At 30.6% G+C, this 22,169-nt stretch overlaps 1 protein-coding gene across 9 annotated transcripts in view; it reads left to right on the top strand.

The window, feature by feature from the left end:
* The window catches only part of LOC143234404 (uncharacterized), a 46,760-nt gene that overhangs the window by 19,922 nt on the left and 4,669 nt on the right, over positions 1-22,169 (top strand). For 4 of the 9 annotated variants that reach the window (XM_076471763.1, XM_076471762.1, XM_076471767.1 and 1 more), the window contains 13 exons: positions 692-882; positions 2,267-2,512; positions 3,846-4,302; positions 6,967-7,063; positions 11,608-11,661; positions 12,668-12,727; positions 13,980-14,041; positions 14,188-14,246; positions 14,538-14,619; positions 15,143-15,351; positions 16,630-16,875; positions 18,300-18,436; positions 18,550-18,648. In XM_076471763.1, the coding sequence (XP_076327878.1) occupies positions 692-882; positions 2,267-2,512; positions 3,846-4,302; positions 6,967-7,063; positions 11,608-11,661; positions 12,668-12,727; positions 13,980-14,041; positions 14,188-14,246; positions 14,538-14,619; positions 15,143-15,351; positions 16,630-16,875; positions 18,300-18,436; positions 18,550-18,648 (1,999 nt within the window). The remainder of the gene's footprint in view (positions 1-691; positions 883-2,266; positions 2,513-3,845; positions 4,303-6,966; positions 7,064-11,607; positions 11,662-12,667; positions 12,728-13,979; positions 14,042-14,187; positions 14,247-14,537; positions 14,620-15,142; positions 15,352-16,629; positions 16,876-18,299; positions 18,437-18,549; positions 18,649-22,169) is intronic. The other 5 variants (XM_076471766.1, XM_076471765.1, XM_076471770.1 and 2 more) reach the window with 3 other exon arrangements.

Below are 22,169 nucleotides of genomic sequence, written 5' to 3'. Positions count from 1 at the left end.
TTCACTTCTACTGTGAGTATTTTTTAATTTTATTGTGTTAACTTTCCATGATAAATCTTAATGTGTGTGTTGTGTTTAGTTTTTGTCAAATAAAGCATAATTTTCCTTGCTTATTTGAAAGTCATATTTTATTAGAAAACAAATGCATAAAGTACAATAGATGAAAGCTTCGACTATTATGTAGCAGTGCATTGTAAGGCACAGTGGAGTTCATTCATTGAGGTTTTGGATTAATTATCTAGAAAGCTTGACTAGAAGATGGTAATGGAGGAAAACAAGTTGAAAGTCATCTTTATTAGGTAATAAGGTTTATGTATTACATAGTAATATGGATGGAACAGTGCTGTTGTAATTGGTCAGAACTTGGTCTGTTTTGGCAACAGATGAGCCAAAGCTCTTTTACATAATGAAGTGATGACTCATGAATTCATATATCTGTTGTAAACGTTATTTCTACATTACTAAAGAATGTTCAACATTAAGCTAATGCAGCATATTACCACTATTACTCTAACAGTACTGTTATTGGTTCTGCTGGTCTAGTTGATTGTTGCAATGACTATAAAATTAATTCCAAGTATTTTAACAAATTTTTGAATTAAAAAAAGAAAGGAAATTATCTTACTTATCAGAAATATGTTAATAACTGTCAAGTTAAATTTTTGGGTTAATCATTTGGTTTCGTTAATAGTCAACCCTCACCCTGGAAGGAAGCGTAAAGAGTGTAGATCTTGTGATGAAAAACCCCAATCTAACATAAAGGGTAAAGTATTTAAGGATGATGAAATCAAGACATGGTGTCTGGATTGTGGCACAAGCTACGAAGAACCAGAAAGTATAGCACGATATACTACTTGTGAGAAGAAGCACACTGATCTTATTGTAAGTTAAATCTTCGTGGAATGATAGACAAATACTTATGCTATAATTTATATAATTTTTCCAGTATAATTTTGGTGGTAACTAAGAATAATTTGGTTTACTTTATCTTGTTTGAAGAATAGCCATCTGAATATTAAGTTTTAAAATTAAAGTCAAAATAATTATGATTGTATTTCAGAATGTTACATATTATAATTCATCTTGGACAAGTCTCCAATTTATTATGTATGTTAGATGTTATGATTTCAAATAGCTACACATTTTAATTTTAATTTAGAAGTTAATTGAATGTCTATGTATCAACTTTATGATATTTGCCAACAAGATTGATACATACAATTTTCTTTAGAATAAATATATTTTAATATACAAATAAGAATACAATATATAATAACAGTTATTGCAAACAACGGTTTATATATAAGAATTTTACAAACAATACTGAGTATTTTGTTTGGTCTGGAACTGAATATTGTATTGATGGTTTGTGATGAACAAATAATTTAATGTTACTATCATTACAGTTAACATAATGGGTAAGGTATCTCAAACCACTCCCATGTGAGTTTTTCTGCTGAAGTTGTGGGATATCTTTGTAGAAATATTAACATTTGAAGTTAATTCACTGAAGTAATGTTTGAAATCTCTAAACATTCGTGTTCAAATATATGTAGTGTTTGTTTGTTTTTTTTATTAGTAAGCATTTATCACGTTTATAGCTTCCAGGTTTATAGTATACTGACTGTAGCAGACCAGTAATATTATAAAACTGTCTTTCTGTGTGTTGCAATTTATAAACTTTAAGGCAAGATTCTAGAAAGTCCAATTGACAACAACAATTTATTTTAAACTACTTTCAGAAGATGGAGGGGGGAAAAGACTTGTTTAGTGTTAATTTGAATTATTTATGTTCTGATTTACATAGTAAGCCAACATTGTTATCAGAAGTTTGTCAGTAATAAGGTTATAACATTATGCTATGAAGCTTTGAAGAAATTGAGCAGTTTCTTCAATACTGTCTAAGTGAGATAAGATTTTAACATTAAAGTAAATTCAAGGTTTTCAAAATATGCACTGTTCATATTGTAGAATTACTTTACTGTATAAACTTCAGATCTATAACATTATGTATTTCAGAAATGTTGAAGTTCTCTTGAGCATGGAAACTGTGTATGAATAGGGAAAACTTGTAGTGTTTTTCATTTTTTAAAAAATGATGAATAATCCTTCATTCAGTTGAAATACATAATTATAGTTTAGTCATATAAAAAATGGATATACTTAGAAACTATCTTGAACATTTTTTTACATTTGTGTTAATACAAATCTGACCTAATTGTATAATATATAATAATGAGAACATTTGTTCTCTGAAAACATGTAGACTAAGTGTTGGTGGGATCGTTTTCATCAAGAGAACTTGGCAGAGCTCAGTCCTCCTCCTCCAGAGGCGAAGCGTCGAGAAATTGATTCTTCAGATGTAGAACCTGTCCTGGACCATGGGGGTAATTCAGGTTCTTCATTTGCATTTCTTGACAGGCATGACTTTCACGAAGTTCAGTGCAGTGCAGAACGCTTTGCCCCAGTAGGTTTCAGGGAATCGCTACTTGTTTCTAAAAAACGATACAGGGTAAGTTAACTTTTGTTTTTTAGCATAGGACTACTAGTAAGTGATGTAAAAATAGGATAAGAAAAACTTAACAAATAAATAATGGATACAAAATTAGGGTAAACTAGAAATTTAAAACATCTGTATTATAAGTAAGTGTAGAAAATAATATTATTATAAAACAAGAACAGTAATGCACAAAGAGTAACTAAAAGTAAACTAATGAAACTCATATAAGTAAGATAATTGTAAATGTATAGAAAGTAAAATTGATTGTTCATGAAAAAACAACAACAAAGAAAACTGATATATATTACACTTAAAAGGACCAGATAAAAAATACATAAATTCTGAACAAAACAATCATATTGGCTAGTCTGGTGGCTTTCCATAGTTATTAGTTTTATTAGTCAATGTGTGTAATTGGAATAACTGTTGTTGTGTTGTTTCTAGATCAATGAAATACAAAGACTGCATATTTTTCCCTTCTTGACTGTATTTGATGGCATGTTACTATTACGGCAAACTTTTCATTTATACCATTTTTTAATTTTAAGTCAAAGTCGTGCTAGTTTTTCAAGTTGTGGGATGCTTTGTTGAGATCACATTGTGCAATTAGAGGAGTGTGCTTTCATTAACTGGATAGTATTTTGGTGTTCATTTAATCATATGTTTTCTATATATTGGCCAATTTTTTTTCTCTCGTTTTTGCTAAGTTTGTCTGTTGGTTGGTTAAAAGAAGTAAAGATTGCTATTTGTATATCTGTACTATAAGTACATTTGAACTTTGTTTTCAATTTTCTGGTCTGTATAGCAAAAATCTGGTATAAAGGAGGGTATGCTGCTGGAACACTTCATTTCTGATTTAGTTCGTACTTGTATAATCCAATTCAATGATTCTCTTAACAAGGTGTAAACCACCGAGTTTTGCTTACCATATACTTTGTATATTAAAAGAAAGGTTTAAATTGGTATCAGAAATTGTTATATCCAGCTACGTGTACCTAAACAATAAAAAAGCATTTACTAAACAGACATGGTAGTTTTCATTGACATGATATTGGTCAATGTAGTTTTGTGCATTCACAACTTATTTAATTACACTGTGCAAATTATTAAGTTTCATTTTGATTTTTTTGTTTACAAACCAAACTTATAAGTTAGGGAGAAATGTAGAAAGGAAATATGAAAGTAAAAAAATAATTGAATGGTGCATTTTTATTATTGCTGTTATTTCTTCATCTACTGGAGATAGTTGATGTAAGTTGAAAATATATTTACGTAAAGCTTCTGATCTGTTTTTAGAAGCTTTTTGTTTGCCAGCTAATTTCATTGTTAAAATGTTTCTTTACAGTTCAAGCTCTCTGGTACTACTAGAAATGGCCAAAGGAAGAACCTTGTACAACCTTCTGAAGAAGTTTTTGAGGAACATGGTAGTGAAAACAAGGAATTACGTTGTGATCATTTGGTTTCCAACATTTCCAAAAACACAGCAAAATCTAGCAAACATATTGTTGATGATGTTAAAGAGAATTTTGAAAATGGCAGAGAGGTCAAGGAAGAGATTGTTTACACATCAAACTCTAAATGCAACAGTGGCAATAGCATATGGCACAATTATTTCCATTTATGTGGACATCAAGAAGAACAAACCAGTCAAGGTAGTGGCAGTCAGCTTTCTCCTCCTTTGTTAGAACGTTATCCTGTTATTAATACAAACTTGAACTATAACAGTGATGAGGTGTTCAGTGAGAGAAACAGTGTTCCTTCATTTGATTTCACTTTTTCAGATGATCATGAAAATAAACAAGGTATGTTTTGCGAGTTATTAAATCTGTGCATAGCTCACAACTGTGTGAACATATTTTTATACATATTGATGCATTTGTTTTGAAAAGAGTCTATCTTACTTAGTTAATGATGAAGTAGAACTGTAACAGTATTAATTATTTTTGTTATAAATTAAAAATAACTTAATTAATTAAATTACTTTTAGTTTGTATATAGTTTGATATCCTACTTTATGTACCAGTGAGGTTTTTTCAGTAACTAGTGCCACCTGATTATAACATATAACATTCTGGGACAACACTAAACCAAATTGACTTAAGAAGAGAAACCAAAGCCAGCCCTTATCACTCATATATTTATCAACGTTTTTCTTAAACTTTTATAGTCCTATTAAATAGCCTGTAATCCTGTATTTCAGAGGAACTTCTGTCAGAATCATCTGTTTAAGAATATTTGGTTTATTCTCATTAAATCAAAATCCTCAATTCCTACTAATGCTCTGAAGTCATTTATTTTATTTCTAATACTTTTAACATTACAATATTAACAACTAAGCCTATCCTTTTAACTACTTATATACTTGTTTCCTATGCTAAATTTTTCTTAGCTTCTTATTTTCATTGTTTTTCCTGGCCTGCATCACTATCTAGTCCTAGTAAATTTAAAACTTTTCTTATAGTTGAATTAATAGCCTTAACAAAGAAGCTGGCCATTACCTTTTTTTTTTTTTAATGTAAACCATCCATTCAAAAAACAGCTCCTTTCTTTTACTCAACTGATTCTACGAGTCCAACTGGCTAATCCCACCCATCCATATACACTGACTTAGGCCTTTCATTTAACCCTAATGACCTACTTATAACTTCATTCCCACAGTTAATTCTGGGCAGTATTCTAGACAAAAATAAGTTATGGCTTTTTTCTTTAAATGCCTTTATCAACCCTTTGTACTTATCAATTAGATCCTCTGACCTGCCTTTTCCTATATTATTAGCACCTACAGGCACTTCAAATTGGATCTCTGCTAGTCCTTTTATTATATTTTCTGTTATGTCAGTTATGTTCTCTATCTGTGCCCCTGGGTAGTATAATCTGACTATTTTCTATGTATTTACCCCCACACTATTTTATCTACATGTCTTGTCAAGGAATCACCTTACCATCCATATCCTTCCTTCCAGTAGTTTGTCTTCAGATGCTAAGGGCTGATTTGTTGTTCAATAGAATAAGCTCATTATAACTTAATTCATTACTTTTACTCTAATAGTACTCTTTCTAACTTCTTGAATGTCATTGTTAGCAGATGTATTCCTTGCATGTAAATGCTTAAGCTCATCACGAAATCTGGCTGCCATTTCCCATAGTGTATTATTTTCTTTATCTATTGCCTCTACTTTGATTAAGATAACCTACAACTTTTCCAACCTACAAACTCAACATAAAAATTGCATATCTTCTTTACTAGTTTTTTAAAACCAGATGCCAGTCTTAAGTTCCCAAATAAAACCCACTAACTGTACCAATTACACCTAAAACCTGTGAATGCTTAACTCCTCCACTCGTCTTAACCATTGAACTTATAGCCTGAAAATTAATACTTAATACCAAATACCAGCAGCATATTTTTAACACTGTTTTTGCTAAGCCTAATGTGTAATAACCAATAAAGTGTACTGTTCGTGTACTAAGCCTGTCTTAATATATTAACATAGTAGTCAAATTTACACTACTAAACTAAGTTAAAACATTTGCAGTCTTACTTGGTTTTACCAAAATTACTATATCTAGTTATTATTGTTATTTAACCCAAATTATAATAAAAATATTAACTGTTAAATATCTATAATAGCTTAACTTTTAAACATCCTTAGTTTTCAGTCATGCCCTCCACTCTGCATACTGCATACAAACTCTAACTTTCCTATAAATACCAGTGTTGTTATTCTTGTGGTTATTCATATCTGAATACAGTATTGTGTTGGTGTTTTAGATGACTGTTAGTGAAGATTTATTATTAGATATCTACTGCAAAGTTTATTTTACTGATTGATATCTGAGATTCAGCATTAAAACTGAGACATGTTTACTATATTAAAAATAAAACTCAATGTACATGTGTATTGTGGTTAAGGTTGTGCCATCATTTAAAAGAAATATTATCAAGGATGCTGCTTACTTCTCTTTAATAGACTCTAGGCATTTCTTTGTTTTTAAATCCTCTTGTTGAGAGTTACATAACATCATACCTATAGTTTTAAGTATGAATTCATCTTTAGACATTGTTGTCAGTCTTATGTAGAACTGTATTTGTAATGAAGTATGTGATCATTCCTTTATGTTTTTGTTAATTATGCATATATACTCCAAATTTTATTAACTTAAAAATTCCATGAGAAGGTTTAAGCAACATATGCTGACACCAAACTTGATTTCATGTCATTAGTTTACTAGCTTACTGATCTGAGTTAGTCAAAATAATTTTTCAGTAAAACATCTTTTTTCATAGCTTTTGTTTAAGAACATTTACCTTGGCCTATACTCTGAAAATGTTTGAGGTTCAGTGGTTAAGGAATAAGTAGTAGTCTGAGTGTACATAATTATTTCTGAATAGTATGTATTTTTGTAAATGAAGAACATTTGTAAGTTCTACTTAGCTTACAAATGTGATGTATTTTTTCCTTCAGAACCAGTTCTCTCTAAGCACCAACACAGGTGGCCAGTTGGAAATAGTTGTTCAGAAGATCCAACGCTTTCTTCATGTTTGTATAATACAGAAGTGCAGTAAGTGTTGCGTGTATTTATTCAGATCCCAACTTTTCATGTTGATCGTTTTGTCAGCTGTGAATATCATAGCAAATTGGTAAAATGCAAAATAACTTGTTAAATCGTTTTTACATCACTATCTGAATAGAGAAAAATGCTTAGTTTGTAGAACATGAAAAAGATAATTAAAGGCATTTTAAGTATGTGCAAGGTATTGGAATGGGAATTTGAGGTTTAATTTGCATATTTTAAAATAATTACAATATTTTAATTGATATGAAGCTTTATTATAACAAGAAGTATTTCTATGCAAAAAATGATACTATAGATTTTTTAACTGGATGTAAATATAAAAATACAAAGTAACTATACAAAACCAGTTTCTCAAACAAATACTAAATTAAACAGGAAAAACAATATAATAGGCTGATTTTCTAGCTACATTTGTTGTTGTTTTTTGAGATCCTTAGTATTTTTAAGTCAAAGGTAGTTAAATCTCACCTTATTTTCATTCTACATGCAGAATCAACTGGAAAGACATTAATAGTTGACATTCATTTTAATGTCTACAGATAATGTTCTCAGGTTAGTCCATGTCAGGTCAATTAACCTCAAAGCCAAAGCTTTATTAACTTTGGTGCTCTTTGGCAGGGATGCTGGCACCATAGAGATAAGATTTTGCTAAGATTTATGTCTTGATAAAATGGTCTTTTGGCAATCATAGTAAAAACATACACTGTGACTGGAGACCCATTTTTGTGCCCCAGTCAAATATGCTGTATTTTCTAATATTCAGAATTTATAACTTGGACCTTACATTGTTGACATTTAAGCTCATTTGGACTTTTATCAACAACACAGATAACCACAAAATAAGAGATACTCAAATTAATACCATTCTCCAAGATTGTACTAAAATTCTATCTGGGATTGTGATATGATGAGGAGGTAGGTACTCATTGCATTTTGTCATTGTTGTTTCATGAATGATAAATTTAGGAATGATTGGAAAATAAAAAAACAACTTTCTCAAATCATGCTTTTAATAATGTAATAACATTGTCAGAGCACAGGATGTGAATTGTTATGATTCATACATATAATGGAAAGGCTAGTGTAATAAGGTAAGTTAACAAAAATGGCAAAACTTGTTACTATTTATATTGATACACTTGATGACATTCTTGAGTATTGCTGTTGTCTCTTGTTTTTTCTTCTGACAGTTTCTACATTCCTCCTGTTGCCATAGTAAGTGTTACAACAGGAGGATTTAGTTTAGTCTTATAATAAACAACAAAGATGATGAAAAACTGTTTTGGACCAGCAGAATACAGAATTTGACCTTGTTACTTTCTTACAGTTGGACTTTCAAAAGCTAGCCATCATTTGCCACTATATTTACAGGTAAAAGAGTTCACATTATCTTCCACTGGGATAAGGCTCTCTTAGGCTGCTAGCTTTTCAGTTTTTTGCACATTTTGGACAGAATAATCCCTCAGTCAATTTTTAGAGGGATCCATCAACTGGATAGAAAAAATGGAACTTTTTGTTCCTTTTATTGTCACTGATCCATTAAATGAAACTTGTAAGTTGTTATCCTTGGTTGTCAGTATCACCTATTAAAAATGAAAGCCTTGGAGATCTTCCCTAGACCATTTGAAAATGGCTGTTGGGATAAGAATTGATCACTTGGTTTTTGAAGACTTGCTTTTGTTGTGATCCACTTGAAGATTCTACCAGTGTCACCATAGGACCCTTTCTTTTGATGGTTCCAAAAAAGTGCCACAGTGATCTCTGTAGGGTATCATGGCGAAGGATCTTTCCCTCTTAACTGTTTCTTCAAGAATCCCATGGATAGGATCTAATAAACTTAAGAAAAAAGCATGTCAGTTTGAATAAAAAATTTATATACTATGTATGTTACATGTTCACCTTCTGCAATTAGGAAAGAACATGTTAATGTTCAGGGAAAAACATTATTTACAATTTACACTGAATGTTTCTCTCTGAGTGCAAAGTAATTTTCATAAGATTGAAAATATTCTTCCATCTGAAAATGTTCATGTATCATTTTCATAACCCTTAAAACATCCTAAATAAATATAAAATGTTTTTTTTTTCCAGAAAAACTTTATTTTTTATTTTTTTTATCCTAACTCTATGAGATTGGTTGATTTGACCGATGTTATAACTACCATAAAAATGAAAAAATAATTCTAAAGTTCCCCTGTTTTCTTTCTGGAATGACTGCAGATTGTAATGGAAAGCTACAATGGTTACCATAAGTAGCTTGAAGCTTGTAACAATATACATCTATTTATCCATACATTTTATTATTTTATTGCCCTTTAAACTGTCTCTACTATATTGTGCCATATAAATTGCAAGTCATGTGGAAATGTGGTCAGCATATTACAGTATAAAATTACACAATGCACAAATTACTCATGAGCATACCTCATTAAAAAAAATCATTTATCATACTTTATCTAACCTACAATTTTTAGATTTTAGCTATTTTTTTATAATAATAAAAAATGCACATGAAAAACAAAAGAAAGCAATTTCCTGGTTGTTTTGGTTTTTTTCCATTGTTGATGAAATGTAACCCTACTATTTACACTAATGGTATTACTGCGTTAAATTTGTTTACTTAAGTAATGTACCAAAAAATAAATAATAACATGCAAAAAAGGAAACTACGTTCCATAACTATTACAGTTTTTCCTCTTTACTGTGCGACAGATGTGTTGATGTTTTTACTGTGTGAATGAAGTTTGAACTGGAAGGAAAATTGACAATTCATTGTATGAAAAACAGCTTAATATAATTCGTCATTTGTTAGAGAAAAACTTTGGCTTCTATTAGTTGTAAATAATAATCTAAATGTTGGAACTGTGGTGAGATCTGGAAGAGGAGATGTGTTGGGTGGATGTGGCAAGAAGAGTCTGATTTCATTGCTCTGTAACTACATAAAATTGAAAGCTATATAAATTATGCTTTGCTTGAATGATGGCATTATAAATAGTAATTTACATAAAATTTTGTACTTCTTGGAGGGTGGTAAAAACTTTATTGAAGAAGATAGATATAAAACAGTACAAATAAAATTTTGTACTTCTTGGAGGGTGGTAAGAACTTTATTGAAGAAGATAGATATAAAACAGTACAATTCTCACACTAGTGGAGATTGAGAATTGTTCAAAAATATTTTCTCATAAAAATTAAAAAATACTAAACTTTATTATCTGCATTCTGATTCTGAATTTATCCATGTATGTTGGTAATAAAGTAGTTTATCTTAATTTTAAAATTAGTTCTGTGAAAGGTTGTGATGTACACTGTGACCTACTTGAGGTAAAAGGTTTAATTATGTCGTACTTTTGCCTGGCCTTATATTTGTGCAATTTATTGTCATTGATCAAATCTATTAGAAACTGATACAGCCAGCTGTATGCAAACTTGTATGCTGTTTAGTTTGTTGTGGTACAAAATTCCAAGTAAAGTACTTGGGATTGCCTTGCATATATGGGGCATTTTGCAGTGTGTATTTGGTACCCAGAGGTCAAACCTGATGCATTCTGACAAATTCTTGTGTATATAGGACCAAGGAGTTCAGGATAACTAAAATTCTGTGCCATTCTGAAATATTTTTGGTAATATAAAAGGTTGATTTTATATATATATGTATAAAGTAAATTAAAAAAAATTAATCTTAATGATGTGCAGCATAACCTAAAGTTGTTTGTTGTTTGTTTTTTTTCCAGATGTACAGGGAACCCCTCCATAAACATGTAAAATGCAGTGGTGTGTTTTGTCAGGAAGTTTGAAAACCATAACATAAGAATATAATTGTACCCTTATTTTTCATTCCAATAATGCATGGTACATGATACTGAACTGTTGGTAGACATTACTAAAAGTTTCATAAATTGTTTAGAGACTGGTTGAATCCCTACCATTTTCTTTCCAGTCATTCCTACATTTACCAACCTTGAAACTACAATTGTATAATGTTATGAGTAATTAATCCTAGGCTAATTTTTCATACTATCATAATGAATAGACTCCAGTATCCAGTCTTTATTTTGGTCATTTATGTTGGGGCTGATAGTACAACCAAGCTCAAAAGTCACAATTCTGAAAAATTAGTAAAATGATATAAATGGTTAGAAAATGTGTTTCCCAACAATAATTTACTTTTACTGTGGTATTAAAAGTAGTTATTGGTACTTTGTCATTGAAAGTTATTTTGTAGTCAAATATTTGATAAGCTCTTATGTAAAAACTGTTTAGCTAGAGATGTGAAACTTGGGAAAATCTTAAAGCTCTGACACAACATATCTGCTAATTACTATCACAATTGAAAGAGGTCAGACTATAAAAACCTCCTGAAGTGATTGATTGGACAGTGAACTGTTTGACCTTTTTCTGTATAAACTATTACTTGTGAAATTTTATTGTTTATGATAAGTATGAAAAAATTCACTTTAAATAAAATCATCTCTTCTAATAAACTTTCACATTTCCAACCTGGATTAAATGCATTTTTTCATTTATAGCTTATTTGAAGCACCTTTATCACCAAGTGCTGGAAATTGTCTGCCCTATCTTGAGTAGGTATACTATTAGTAAGTCCATTTAAAAAATGGAATCAAATTGGTTTAAGGAACCTCCATCTTAATTATAATTGTAATTATGCTTCTCACCTGGACAGTTGTGGTGTCATTAATGAGGCATATTTTTCACAGAAAGGTTTAAGTACTCAAGTACTTAATAGTACATTATAAATGTCACTAACTTGCTTTTTAATATGATAGATATTCTTGGAAATTCCCGAAGTTACAGAAGGGTCACTGTGACGGTTTCTGAAGTTAATGATATGATTTTTACTTTATTCTTGATTTTTGTTTTGGAAAGTAATCTCAAAAGTCATCTGATAATTATTAAATGGTTGATTTGTTTGAAAGAAAATACTCTAGGTTATTCAAACTTCAAGATATCAGTAGAATGTCTAAGGATTTGTGGAATCGTGTTCTAAATTTATTTTAAACGTGGTGATGTTGGATATTGTGAATCTTTTGTCTTGTAAAATTTGAAATTAAGTTTTCATCGTCAGACATGTTTTAACAAAAATGCCAAGAAAATACAAGTTTTAATCCTATGCGACAGGATTCAAGAGTCCTTGGGAATTTGAGAATTGGTCCTGGAAAAAGTTGTGCAAAGTCCTTAAATTTTATTTTCATATGACCTTTATGACCCTGCATATCTGAGATGTTTTAACTCATTTGGTGATGTATTTTCACTGCTTTTTGAATCTGTATTCTTCAGATACTTCTGTAGCAACCTATCCTCAAGTGTCACCCTCTGTCCTAGATGTGCCAGTTACTTATAGATGTATAAATTATGTAACTGAAGTACCTTCAAAAATGATGTATCATGCTACATTTTATTATTATTAGATTTCTCATAACTTTTGTTTTCACTAACTTGTTCGTTGGAATGTTTTATTAGATGTGAAATCATTTTGGGTTTATCAATTTTTCTATATTTGTATAATTTCTTTGAAATGTTTGCATGTGGGGCAAATTGTATATAATGTTTTTTTTTCTCAAACATTAGAAGCTTGGATCCAAACTTACCTCCTTCTCCACCTAAAGACCAATGTGAATTTTTAAACAGGTGAGAACTTTTACTTAAATCTTATAAACACTGCTTTAAGATATCTTTTATATGTGTATACCGTAGAAGCTGTTCTGTGTTTTAGGTTGTTACAAAAATTTATGTATAAGGTGTTGATTTCATTCCTTTATATATATATATTTTTTACACGAATTAAGTTAGGAGAAACAATTCTTACAGAGTGAGCTCATGGTAAAGTTTGAGGAACTTGTTTTATATATTAAATCTGTTTAGTTAATAAATTTTGCAAGCCCTCAATGGTACAAAAATATAGGAGTTTATATTTATACAATGTTGTTTCTAGTAGTTACTTGTGTTTCTAAAACTACATGAAACTGAGAAGATAACTGCTTCTAATAGCCATCAAGTGGGCCTCAGGGAAACCAAGAAAATTAGCTTCGGAGTTGTAAAACATATGCCTATCCCATTTCCCCATCACCAGATTTTCTTTCCAGATCTGTGTTTATCTGACAACTGAAACTGAAGATAAGACTACTGAAAAAAATATGCAGCACAAAGAAAATACTCCTAACAATTCCTGTGAGTTAAACTCCAGCTGTGTAAATAAGGAGAATATCCCTGATCTGAAATGATTTGTTTGGAAGTTGTCAATTGACAGTACTGTTTTAAATACCAGTAACAGTGTTAAATTAGTTTTTAGGATAGTTGCTAAATGTCTTTTTATTAAAATTAGTTACATAAGGAAGTTTTTTCTGTTCAGCAAGACGGTTCATTGTTTCATTAGGTGACAGTTGCTAGTCTCAGCAAGACGGTTCATTGTTTCATTAGGTGACAGTTGCTAGTCTCAGCAAGACGGTTCATTGTTTCATTACGTGACAGTTGCTAGTCTCAGCAAGACGGTTCATTGTTTCATTACGTGACAGTTGCTAGTCTCAGGGTTTTTTCACTGATCTTACAAATGACCCAACTAAAGTTTGCACCCAATGAAATCCACAGGTTTTCACATCCCTGTTCTAAGTAGTACAGCAGGAATTTTGTTAGATTATTAACTCTTTACTCCTGAAGAAGCAGTGTAACAGTGGACTGGTGAGAAATTTATAATCAGTAATAAATTAAGAGTAATAACTTCAGTCTGTAGTATTTTTATTATGAATATTAAGATTCTGTACTCATCTTGTTTGAGAGATATTTCTTTAGACTGAAATGTAATGAAGTTGTTTGCTTGTGGCAGTAAGTGTATTTGAATGATGTTTTTATATAAATGTCTTTTTGATTTTTCATGATTTTCTAGGTCGTTTAAAAATGAAGATAAAATGTCTTCAACAGTTAAACAACTGAGGAAGAAAATACATAGTAAGTTGTATATGAAATTTTTTTTTCTTATTCTTATAATGAAAAAACAGACACAAAAAATACCGAAGTTTGACTTGCATGTAACATTTCAGTTATGTATATGTTAATGTTGTATACAGACTGATTTAAACTGTTTTTCCTTGCAGGTATGAAAAAGAAGATTAGAAAATTTGAGGAAGCTTTCGAATCAGATCACTGTTTTAAAGTGAGTGTTTGGGTTTTATAACGGATAAGGTCATAGTATCTGATCTGGTATGTAAACATACCTGAATTGATGTAGTGGTAGCTGATCTGATGTGCTATTACCCAAACAATTCTAAGTTGCAAGTGCAATATAATTAGTTCAGTTATTAAGGCTGTAACATAAACATTCTTAGATTTGTATTTTATGTTTATAGTAGATTACATACTAATGAACTAAAGATGTGTGTATAAGTGTCTTGATGTTGGCTGATTTATTGTTCTTTATGGAAATTTAGTTGTTGCATATTTTTAGCCCTCTCATGCTGACAAGATGAAATATTCTGAGGTGAAGAAAGTGATGACAGAACTGAACAGAGTCAGAAAGGAACTAAAAGGTTACTACAAGTAGTTTGATGTTTTTAATATAACTGTTATGTATGATGGTTCTTTTTCCCAGCAAAGAACTTTGGTAATTAATAAAAAAAAGTTTGTTTAACATAAGATGCTTTTCCATGGTTTACATTTCAACTATAATGGCTATGGCTCAGTTTATGATACATGGTTTAAGAGCAAAAAAAATGCTATTGTACAGTTGATCATTAGTGAGGAACTTAATAATGTGCATCTTTATGTTAATTGATTAGATTTTTAATCACTTGGGTTAGTGAGGTTCACATGAAAAAATATTACATTTAGCAGTTCAAAGGGATAAAAAGAATTTGATTCACTCGCAGCTTTGTTCGCTAAGTTGTTAAAAACATAATGGTTTATTAGTTTATTTGAACTGTTAATTGAAGAATACTTAGAAATATTAAGAATGAAATGATTCTTATATAATCCACAGTAGTTTTATCACAACTGTAAATTGTTATTGTGTAGCTTTTTCGAAAATCTGAATGATTGCTTTTTTTTCTGTAGGTTTGCGAGAAGAGCAGCAGTTGGAACGATATTCTCATGACTCTTCACCTCTAGTTTTCACTGGCAGGATTCAGAATTCTGGCTGTACCAATGTGTTAGATGTAGACAATTATAAATACTTCAAAGAAACTTCCTTCAAAGAGACAGTGACAGAATTATACCAGACAAACTTTGTTCATGGATCACAGGTTGTGGAAATTGCACATTGTGTAAATATGTACCAAATGATTTTTAATGTAAATAATTGATATACTTTGGTAGTGGAGCTGTGCATCTCCAAAATGTTCTATTTATTGATAAGTTTTACACAACTAATTTTGATTCATATATATTTACAAACCATGAGCAACAAGTTTGGTATTGGCTGTGCAACTTGTACATCCATAAATAAAGTGTAACGGGTATGACATTGATTGACAGTCATTTTGAGAAAACGGGTATCACAATAAGAAAAATGGGAATATAACTGGGAATATTGCATGTGAAATGAATGTTTGAACCAGTGAGCCAGTAAAATGTAACGTGTGTCTTTTTAGTTAAATAATACTAGGCTAGGAAGTCCATCTACCTTCTTTAACTTTGTAGTTTTCTTTATAGTCCTATAGTGATTTCAGTGCTCACTATGAAAAAAGTATATCTTCAATTTTTTTAAGTTCCCAGGAATTTCCAGTTTTTTGCTATATTATCACATTGTAACCTATTATTTTACACAATTCCTTCCCACCCAATAACTATATAAAGCACCTCAAATATTGTTGAATTGTTTATTGAAACTGCTTATGGGGAGTGTGCTTGCATTTTTAATGGACTGAAGATCTAATTTTGAAAAGCTAATTGGCCTTAAAAATCCGAGTTTCAACAGTCATTTAATTTATATTGTCAAGTTAATCTGTGATCAATTTTTTTTAACTTATTCAGAATTTCGTTTTTCATTCCATTTGTTAGGAATACTGTTTTAATCGGAGGCTAAAAAGTAGTACTGTGGGTGGCACTTACCTTCTGCAATGTTGTAATAAATTGGAAATCTGAATATTGTCCTTTAGACTTGGATTGTGTATTTTTGTGATAATTTAAAATTATTTGTTAATTCTGAAGTACATAAATGCTGCAATATAATATTCCAGACAAAGAAATTAAAAAGTATGCTCTAGTTAATTCAAAAGTTTAATGTTGAACAGTAGAACTAACTAAACATTCTGACATAAAGGTACTTTGGTAGTTAATCCATTTTCTGTATTTTTTATATACAGAATATTTTTAATGTGATATGTTATTCAAAAATGTAAAGGAAATTAGGCTTCATGTTAATAATTTCACCATCTTTATTATTTCATCAATTTGCAAAATTATTTACTTATATTTTGTTTGAGCATATCTGAATTTTAAAGCAATACTTTCTTTAATTACTTGTTTTGGTATTTTGTAACTTACAAAAGAGGTTGTTATTCTTAATAAAATTTAGAAATTGATATGTTTTTTGTTAATAGATTGTTACAAAAGACAAAGTATTGAAGAATTTAGCCAGCCAGAAAAATGGGTTGAAGTTTGAAATGACTGTTGATCAAACATTTGACAAGGCTGGTGAAAATGTATTACGTCCTACTCAGGACCATACGAAGCGCTTGTTTGGTCGAACCAACTTCTTTGCAAAAGAACAGGGAAAGGAGCTACAGCCTATTTTGGAGCATGTTGCTATGGACTTTGTATCCATAAAAAGAACAACTGATCAAATGGTGAGTATGAGCTTTAAGTTAGAAGTCATTATATTATTAACTTTCATTATGAGTTAGGTGGAATCCACCCTGCTCATAAACATAAAAGTATTATCCATGAGAGAAATTATACTGTGATTTTTGGTAATGTATGCAGGTTATTGGTAAAAATTACAAGTCTTCTGTGCACAAAATATCAGGTTTTTAAGTTAAGAATTAAGATATTTGAAAGATTTTCTAATACTTTTTTGCATTTAAAATGTTGACTATGCAGCATGTAGAGTAATTTTCATTTTAATACAAATGTAAACATTTTTTAAGCATCAGAAAAGTTTTACATTTCACACGTGCAATCTTTGTAATCTTCAGATAATTATCAAATGTTTTGTTAAAAGAAACTATATATTTTATCAATTAATTTTACTATTGAATCAGAATCTGTATATTTGTGTGATAAATTTAACCAACCTTGTAACCACCATAAAAAAAATTAGAAAGTAAATATGAAATGTTTTTTTCTTTCTGCAGTGACTACAAATAGTAACTCAAATACCAATGTTTAATCTAAATAAATAAAAAAATCATAACTTACTGTATCCATACTGTAGGATTCCATTATAATTTATCAACTTTAATTACTAATCTGTATTTGGGTAAAAATGTGAAATTTCGAACAGGCTAAAGACTCAACTTACCAGCATGAAGGTTTGTCTTGAAGGAAAGAATCGGTGCTGCCATATTTGAAAATGGCTGAGAAAACCAGTTGTGGAACATTCTGAAATTTTGATTGGTTATTCATATGCCATATATAAAATTAAGTGTATACAAGAACTGTTTACAAAAATTGGAGGAGATGGGCAGGACTACTGTGTTTGTTTCAATACTCTAGCAAATATCTCAGCATAAAGAAAATATAGGAATATTTTATTTTATATTCTAGTTTTTAAATACCAGTAATTCAAGTTCATAATTTGTACAAAACTGTACACATTCTATTTTGACATCACAAACATCTAACTTCAACCAGTGCTCTATCCGACATATCACGTGATACACAAAAAATTGATGCTTAGGTGTTTTTTCAAACATTTACTTTTAAATTAAGAAATCAAATAGTGTTTATATGCTATTTTATACAGAATATAAATTTTCAAATTTATACAGAAAATTTTGAATTATAATATAGAATTTGATACCAAACTTATTGATATAAATGTATAAAATGATAGTTCAATGAAAGTATGAATGGGAATCAACAAATGAGATGACATGACCTTTGACTCTTGACCTGTCATGATAGGGTTAAGTAACAGATGTATTATAAAGGTAAAAAATTCCTAAAGCTATGCTCAGTTACCAATTTAAGGAATAAGTCATTACAGAATGAGATTTTTAAAATCAATTTAAGACTAGAATAGACTACACTTAAATTCTATAATTTGCAGATGGAAGAAGATTTACCCTGTTTGAATGGAACTCTTAAGCCTAATGACCTGTCATGTTCCTATGACTACAAAGGGTTTGAAGTAAAAGATCATGCAAATTCAAGGTTCAGCAACTCCAAGCTTCACAAATTATCCTTGTAAGTAAAAGTCTTATTTATACTATTTGTGTTATTTTTAATCCAAACTAAAATATTTTGGATATTTTTTTATGTAATTTTTTAAAGAAAACTTTTAAAATTTGTATTTTAAGGCCTGAACTTGTTATACAACAAAGACAGACTAGAGCTGAAAAAAAAAGGCTTAGGAGGGAGCTACGTGAAATGGAAGGATTTCAACAAGAAAATGAAAGGTATTTTTATTATTTCAAAAATGCCCATCACAATATTTTTTATTTGTGCTGATTTTATAGTTTGTATAATTAAAACATTTAGCAGCTAAAAGGCTTGTTGAAGGATCTTTGTTCTACTTGGGTTGTCCAATTTGGCAGTTATTACCTACCATAAATATCTTGCCAATTTCCCCTTTCCTTTGTTGAATGTATTTAGTGGTTGCATGTTTACTTTGAGGATGAAGAAGACATTTGAAACCTAAGCTATTGTAATTTTTGGAACATCTTGTTTAAATCTGTAAGGATCTGCTGAATATTCTTATTTGTAGTAATATTATGTTAATAATAAAAGAAATTGTTATAATAATATTATTAAATCTTATTAATAGGACTAAACCTTTAAATTAGGGCTTAGTGGTGTAAACATTACTAATGTCAAATTAGATTTAGAGAGTGTATGTACCTGGAGTCAGGGGCATTGCCAGACTTAAAAACTGTATGTAAAACATTGATCAATTATATCAATAAAAGCATTAATTTGGTTAAAATATAATATTATAATTTATATAGAATTTATAAATATACACCTAAAAACATAGAATCATAATGTACACATTAATTTGACTTGACACTTTTACTTCCATCTCACAGGTACGAGCAATACAGGTTTATGGTAATGTGTTGCATCACTCACATGAGTGATGTACAATATGTTGTCATGCAGATGTCTCTCACAGTACTTTAAATTTGTAAGGGGCTTTTTGAGTCTGGTTCATAAGGCTTATTTTGTTATGGTTTTAAATAATGTTTAGGCAGGAAAACACTTGTATACAACATGTATTACATAACAATACAAAGAGTGAAATAAAAACCCTATAATCTGGGCAGTGTCTAAAGGTGGACCTTTTGAAAGCACTTGGGTTATAGTGTTATTTAATTTCTATCAACACTTGAACCTACATGCTTTTCTAACAACGTAAGAATATAAAGCATGCTATATATATTACAAAACAAACATTTGATTGGTAAATCCTAGTTTTTTTTATTCCTCAATTTTATTACAAAAGTAAAATATCACTTGTTAGAACAATTATATTTATACCTAATTCCCTAAATCAGGAAAAAAATTACTAATTGGTATTTGAAGAAAAGAGTCAAAGTGAAATTACATAAATATGACTGTTGGAGTGAATGTGTTAACTGTTTACTTTATATTTCACTTATAACATATATAACTGTTAATAGATAAGAACTAGTAAACATATAAACTCGTCCAATTCAAGCAGAGTAAGATAACTTGTTATAGGTCTTGTAGGCATGACAGTCAATGAATTTGCACTACCAGGTATCAGTATGCCTTATTGCTATAATAATAAGTGATACAAGCTTTATAGTGGGATAAGCCAAACTTTAGAGGCTAATGTAATTGGTGAAATTTGCTTACAGAGATTTGCATCTATACCTATCACTAGAATAACTGATTCTCATTATGGGATACTTTAGGAAAAAAAATATTGCTAGAATTACAATGAGCACAGAAAAAAAACTACATGCATGTGTAGGGAGGTAGGTTGAGTCCCTAATCTGCTTAAAATTTCATATTTTTTGTGGTGAAATACAGTTTAGTTTACCAAGTTTGATGAATGATGGTGGAATTCCATGGTATCAGTACAGCAATTAATGATTTTCTGGTTATTTAATTTCATATACACTGCTGGCTAAAATCTTGAGGCCAATGAACATAAAAAAAACATGCACTTTGCATTATTAGACTCAACTACTTATTTGTGAAGAGCTTTGAAAAATGAAAATAAGAAAAGGGTAAATAAAAATAAACTTTTTTAGCATTTAATAAGGAAAATGTGAACACTATGAAATTAGCCTAAATACCAGCTGGTTAAAAAGTTTAAGACCATACTGAAATGAAGCATTAATTGGTAAACACGTAACCAAATTTAGTCATTTGTGTCCAAGCATTAGCGTTGTCAACATCTCTCATTGACATCTCCTGTGTTACACTGGGTAAAAACATGGCAAAGGCTAAAGAGTTGACAGAGTTTGAATGTGGCAGAATTATCAAGCTGCAAATGCAAGGTCTCTCTCAATGTGTCATCGCTGGTGAAATTGGGTGTAGTAAAGCTGCTGTTGCAAATTTCTTAAAATACCCGAGGGATACGGAACGAGAATTTCAAGTGGTCGGCCCAATAAATTTCGCCAGCTTTGAGCACGAGGATTCAACAGGTTGTCCGGCAAGACACAAACCAATCATCGAACCAGATTATGGCTCTTACAGATGCAGAATGCAGCTCAAGAACAATAAGACGGCATCTACGAAAGAAAAGCTTTTAAAAACCGTAAACATCTTCAAAAGCCACACCTCCTTCCACACCACAAAACAGCTTGGTTAAACTTTGCTGGAAAGCACCAAACATGAGACGTAGAAAAGTAGATGAAGGTTTTGTTTCCTGATGAGAAAATTTAACCTAGATGGTCCAGATGGCTTCCAACATTACTGGCACGATAAGGATATCCCACTGGAAACAATTTTTACACTACACAGTGGAGGAAGTTCCATCATGATCTGGGGTGTTTTCTCCTTCCATGGAAAATGGAGCTTCAGGTTATACAGGGGCATCAAACAGCAGCTGGCTACATTGGCATGTTGGAGAGAGCATCCTTATTGACTGAAGGCCCTCACTTCAATCCACAATGCCTGCAAGACAAAGGACTTTATCATGGCAAATAACGTGATTATTTTGGACCATCCAGCATGTTTGCCTGAACTGAACCCTAATAAAAAATGTTTGGAGGTGGATGGCAAGGGAAGTCTACAGAAATGAACGTCAATTCCAAACACTGCACAATCTTCGTGAAGTCATCTTCACCACTGGGAATAACATTCCAGCCAGCCTTCTGCAAACGCTTATATCGACCATGCCAAAGCAAATGTTTGCAGTTATTCGCAATGACGGCCGTGCAACTCACTACTGAGACCTCTTGTTGGGCATTTCCTACCCTGTTTAGGACTTCTTTTTGGTATGGTCTTAAACTTTTGACCAGCTAGTATTTAGGCTAATTTCATAGTGTTCACATTTTCCCTATTAAATACTAAAAAAATTTATTTTTATTTTCCCTTTTCTTGTTTTCATCTTTTGATGTTCTACTCAAATAAGTGGTTGAGTCTAACAATGCAAAATGCATATTTTTTCTTTATGTTCATTAGCCTTAAGATTTTGGCCAGCAGTGTACAAAACCCCCCCAAAAAACATTTTATTTCACATTCTCTTTGTGCTAACTTTTAAAATCTATAATGTACATACATACATACATAATGTATTATAACTGAAATGTGACTGTATTTTACAAAATACTAGTCCACTAAAACACAGCCAAGATGGGTCACTTTGTTAAAACTAAAAGGTCAGTTTTATACTACTGGATATTGTAATATCAGTGAACATGCTCCATGCTCTATATTGTTAGCCTTACATAGCTGGAAGGTCAGCATAATAAAAATAATATATATAGGTATAATATGTGAC

This window comes from Tachypleus tridentatus, chromosome 12, assembly GCF_004210375.1.
Source record: "Tachypleus tridentatus isolate NWPU-2018 chromosome 12, ASM421037v1, whole genome shotgun sequence".
Taxonomy (NCBI): domain Eukaryota; kingdom Metazoa; phylum Arthropoda; class Merostomata; order Xiphosura; family Limulidae; genus Tachypleus; species Tachypleus tridentatus.
This window is presented reverse-complemented; position numbering and strand designations above follow the sequence as displayed.